The sequence below is a fragment of the Sinocyclocheilus anshuiensis genome, unplaced genomic scaffold (assembly GCF_001515605.1).
Source record: "Sinocyclocheilus anshuiensis isolate Anshui unplaced genomic scaffold, SAMN03320099.WGS_v1.1 scaffold999, whole genome shotgun sequence".
Classification (NCBI taxonomy): domain Eukaryota; kingdom Metazoa; phylum Chordata; class Actinopteri; order Cypriniformes; family Cyprinidae; genus Sinocyclocheilus; species Sinocyclocheilus anshuiensis.
The window spans coordinates 1,102,873-1,107,991 of record NW_015544197.1 but is presented as its reverse complement, the minus strand read 5'-3'; the positions used below and the strand labels follow the sequence as shown (position 1 = coordinate 1,107,991).

General features: G+C 43.6%; 1 protein-coding gene across 2 annotated transcripts in view; it reads right to left on the bottom strand.

Moving 5' to 3' along the window:
* LOC107696755 (tumor protein p63-regulated gene 1-like protein) overlaps positions 1-5,119 on the bottom strand; it is a 29,187-nt gene that overhangs the window by 16,985 nt on the left and 7,083 nt on the right. For both annotated transcript variants that reach the window (XM_016497236.1, XM_016497237.1), the window contains exon 4: positions 3,669-3,845. In XM_016497236.1, the coding sequence (XP_016352722.1) occupies positions 3,669-3,845 (177 nt within the window). The remainder of the gene's footprint in view (positions 1-3,668; positions 3,846-5,119) is intronic.

Below are 5,119 nucleotides of genomic sequence, written 5' to 3'. Positions count from 1 at the left end.
TCTACAGATTTTCCCTGACCTTCTTTTCTCTGTAAATTAAGGGTGCACTGTATTGCTGAAAAACACAATCACTACTTAGCAGTCAGATGTCCGTATGCACAAAAGCACAGATCCCTAAAACAAGATCATATCTGCAGATGAAACTTTTTTTGTAGAAGCATTTTTTAAATTTGAACTAGCAACTCATGACTACACCACGTTATGTACGAGAAGCTGCAAAAGACACAGGCACAAGTGGAATGTACAAAACATGGTGACATTAATTTTTAAGTAAATATAATGGGCGATATATTGCGTCACCAAAAATTATGGAGGTCATATATTGCGCTATAAGTCGATATATTGATTATTGCGACAGGCCTAATGGTGACACTTCTCATCCAACACCTTCCTGAGATCCGCTCTCTTCCTCTTAGCTCTTGCCCACCTCTGTGCCTGACTCCTAGAGGACTCCTAGAGGAAGGAGGGCCCCGAGTAGCCACGCGACTCTACTGATCCTGCCTATGATCCTAAGATCGAGATGGACCAGCCCCCTCAGAGGTTTTAGAGGAAGACTTGGGACGGCGGGGAATAAACTTGCTGAAGGCAGCGGACTGCACCTTTGCCTCCCTGAACTTCTCGACCACCGCCTCAACGGAAGTGCCAAAAAGCCCAGAAGGTGAAAGTGGAGAATCAAGAAGAAAGGCTTTCTCCTTCCTCCCGATGTCCGCAAGATTTAACCACAAATGCCTCTCCATAGCCACCATTGCTGCCAGCGAACACCCAATGGCAGCAGCAGTCTGTTAAGTCTGTGGTGCGGAGCAGTTCCTCAACTGCCTCAGGGGGACAAACCCTTGCCCTCATCTAGATCTCTAAGCAAGTCAGCTTGGTAAGCTTGTAAAACAGCCATTGCGTGCAATTCTCTTTCAGCTTGACCTCATGCTGCCACATTTGCCCTGCCATTCAGATGCGATGTGGTCTGAAGAGCAGGAGTCTTTAAAGAAGACGACTCACCCTGGGAGAACTTGTGAGCATCTCCTCTTCAGGGGGCATCTTCGCATAACCGTGCTCAGCCACATCCTCAACATAATCCACATGCTGAAAAAGATGCAGCCGAGCAAAATATGGTCTGTCCCATGATCTCACTAACTCCGTGTGGAGTTCAGGAAGAAAGGGGAGACTCCTGGGGGAGGGGAGGTCATGGCCGGCCAGAAAGTGCTCGTCTAATCTGCCACGGGCAGGCTTCTGGCTTTTGCATGACCAGACTAAAACAAGCCTCTTAGTGGTGCACGCCATTATCTCCAGAATTTCCCCGCATGAGGGGTTGAAGTTAGGTTGGGAAGATTCAGTGCTCACACTTTCATCGCCAATTACATCCATGTCCTCACTCTCACTAGATGAGCCCAATATAGTGCTATCCGTGGGTATCAGTTGATTCAAGAAAAAGAGTACCTGGATCACGCCGAGCGCTCGAGCGCTTTTGAAAAGTCCATATCCTTCTCAAACTTTTCTGCAAGCTCGATCTCCAAACCCCACTATATGAGTCTTTGCCGTGCTTCGGCAGCAGCGGGACCCGAACCGCAAGACGCAGACGCTTGTCCCTCAAACGCGAACGGAGCTTTCTCATTGAGAATTTTTTCACAATGAGGGCATTCAGAGCCCTTAGGCAACGAACATGCGTGCTCCTCACAAAGACACATAACGCATAGATCATGATTGTTCTCAGGTGTCAGAAACCTACAACGCTCACTTGCCTTGGTTTTATGCATAAAGACTTCACATGCTATTAGTGAAAGTGAAAGTGATGTGATGTGTGGCCAAGTATGGTGTCCCATACTCGGAATTTGTACTCTGCTTTTAACCCATCCAAGTGCACACACACGGAGCAGTTCCTCAACTGCCTCAGGGGGACAAACCCTTGCCCTCATCTAGATCTCTAAGCAAGTCAGCTTGGTAAGCTTGTAAAACAGCCATTGCGTGCAATTCTCTTTCAGCTTGACCTCATGCTGCCACATTTGCCCTGCCATTCAGATGCGATGTGGTCTGAAGAGCAGGAGTCTTTAAAGAAGACGACTCACCCTGGGAGAACTTGTGAGCATCTCCTCTTCAGGGGGCATCTTCGCATAACCGTGCTCAGCCACATCCTCAACATAATCCACATGCTGAAAAAGATGCAGCCGAGCAAAATATGGTCTGTCCCATGATCTCACTAACTCCGTGTGGAGTTCAGGAAGAAAGGGGAGACTCCTGGGGGAGGGGAGGTCATGGCCGGCCAGAAAGTGCTCGTCTAATCTGCCACGGGCAGGCTTCTGGCTTTTGCATGACCAGACTAAAACAAGCCTCTTAGTGGTGCACGCCATTATCTCCAGAATTTCCCCGCATGAGGGGTTGAAGTTAGGTTGGGAAGATTCAGTGCTCACACTTTCATCGCCAATTACATCCATGTCCTCACTCTCACTAGATGAGCCCAATATAGTGCTATCCGTGGGTATCAGTTGATTCAAGAAAAAGAGTACCTGGATCACGCCGAGCGCTCGAGCGCTTTTGAAAAGTCCATATCCTTCTCAAACTTTTCTGCAAGCTCGATCTCCAAACCCCACTATATGAGTCTTTGCCGTGCTTCGGCAGCAGCGGGACCCGAACCGCAAGACGCAGACGCTTGTCCCTCAAACGCGAACGGAGCTTTCTCATTGAGAATTTTTTCACAATGAGGGCATTCAGAGCCCTTAGGCAACGAACATGCGTGCTCCTCACAAAGACACATAACGCATAGATCATGATTGTTCTCAGGTGTCAGAAACCTACAACGCTCACTTGCCTTGGTTTTATGCATAAAGACTTCACATGCTATTAGTGAAAGTGAAAGTGATGTGATGTGTGGCCAAGTATGGTGTCCCATACTCGGAATTTGTACTCTGCTTTTAACCCATCCAAGTGCACACACACAGCAGTGAGTAGTGAACAAACACACACACCCGGAGCAGTGGGCAGCCATTTTTGCTGCGGCACCCAGGGAGCAGGTTAATACTCTCAAGGGTCTCACCTCAGTCATGGTATTGAGGGTGGAAGAGAGCGCTGGTCATTCCCTCCCCCCACCTACAATCCCTGCCGGTACCAAGACTCGAACCTGCGACCTTTGGGTTACAAGTCCGACTCTCTGACCATTAGCCCACGACTAAATTTTTAAGACCACCAAGAAGTTAAGGTAACACTGGCTTCTTCCTGTGTTTACATACGGTTATCACAAACACAATGTCGTTACTGAAGCAGAACACAAGTCTATCTCTCATTCTCGACAAGCCCTGCCAAGCTGTCATCTATAAGAGCACATCTCTTTCCTCTTATCATGCAATTAAGCATGACATGCAAAAAGTGGGGAGGAATTTGTAACTGATTTCCAAAACTGGCATTATGCCAGTGTGAAATATTTCTCAGAAAAATAAGTTCTGAGAGTTCTTGAATGTACGAGGCTTCGTTACACATGGCAAAAATCAGTGAAGTGTAGACAATTTGTTGTGCTTGTGTTTTTGGTTCTGTTGTTCACAGTTGAGCAAACAATGTGAATATCAGATGTGTGCGTAAAAGATGAGGAAATACTGGCAAATTAAGACTTTTTTGTTGCATTAGTGAGATGTGGCCTTTTCAACAATGAATGAAGTGATGCTGATGAGAGAAAGGTTGCTACTCACTTCAGGAGGGTACGTGGTGGAAAGCAGAAGGTACCATGGAAGATGCGGTCGATGAAGTTGAGTGAAATCTTCTGAATCTGCTCACAGTTAAGCATGACAAAGTCATATTTGCAGATGAGGAGGGTGTTCTCTGTGATGAGCACCAAACGCTCTTTCTCATTGTTCCAATGATCAATCCTACACAAACAGGAAAATGAAGAGAGTATTAAAAATGTATATTACTTGTAAAGATGCACAATATTAAAATTCTGGCCAATGTCAGAGTCACAGCCTTGTGTTGCCATAGTTTGAGTCCTGGCTTGCAGTCCTTTCCTGATTTATCCCCCTCCTTTATTGCTTCCTGTCTCTAGTTCAATCTTATAAAAAGCAAAAAAACTGATAAATGACCAACATTAGACTATTTATAAAACATAAATGAATAAAAAAAATACACTGAATACATTACTAAATAAATTAAACAACTGAAATTCAGTTGTCTTAAATGCTACAAGTGGATTGCAATTGCAACATTATAATGTACAGCATGAAAAAATTATTTTCATTTTAAGATTTGAGGATTAACCAGTGTTGGGAAGGTTACTTTGGAAATGTAATAAGTTACAGATTACAAGTTACAAGTTACCCTATTTAAAATGTAATAGTAGTGAAACTTTTTCAATTACTTTATTAAAGTAATGTAACTGATTACTTTTGATTACTTTTCTAAATTTCTAATGAATGTTTATTTGCAACTGTTAATCATTTTCAAACATTTACACAATGCAGGGTTAACCTTACAGTAGTGCACAACACTGTCAGACTTTCAAAATTCTTCCATCACTTGAATTAAGATGATCAAATTTGAACACATCCACCACAAAATCAGACTTTAGTACCGCCTTTTACTTTGAGATTGATCTAAAGTGCAATGCATATTTAAAATCATAAGAAATAGTTTACTGATACTGTTTTTGAAACCAAATCTTTGCATAACTACAGGAAACACTGCATCTAACAATGGTTTGGAAAAAAAAGTTCATTAAAAAATAATAATAAATAAAAGCATATACATCAACTCAAATATGGTTATCTAATAAGCATGTGTCCTATTCTGTGTACTAAACTCCTGAAACATTGGTGGCTTTTTGAAACATTGGTGTCTCTTTGTATATAATATGACGATAGTTTTCTCAAAATAAGTAAAATGCTCATGAAGTGACTCAGAGCAGTTCTAGAGATTATGTTTATGTGTTCATGTACTCACATTGAGGCGGCAGAGGCTGCAAATACTGCACCTCTTGAGGTCGCCACTGCTTTTAAGAAGAGGTTGCCAGGTTTTCACAACGTAACCCGCCCAATCGCGTTTCGAGGGGTCTCCCGTTAAAAATCGCATTCTGAGGATAAAATACGCGTTTTGGCGGGGTTCCCCTGGTAAAATTCGCATTCCAGGGGCTAAATATCACGTTAGTGGG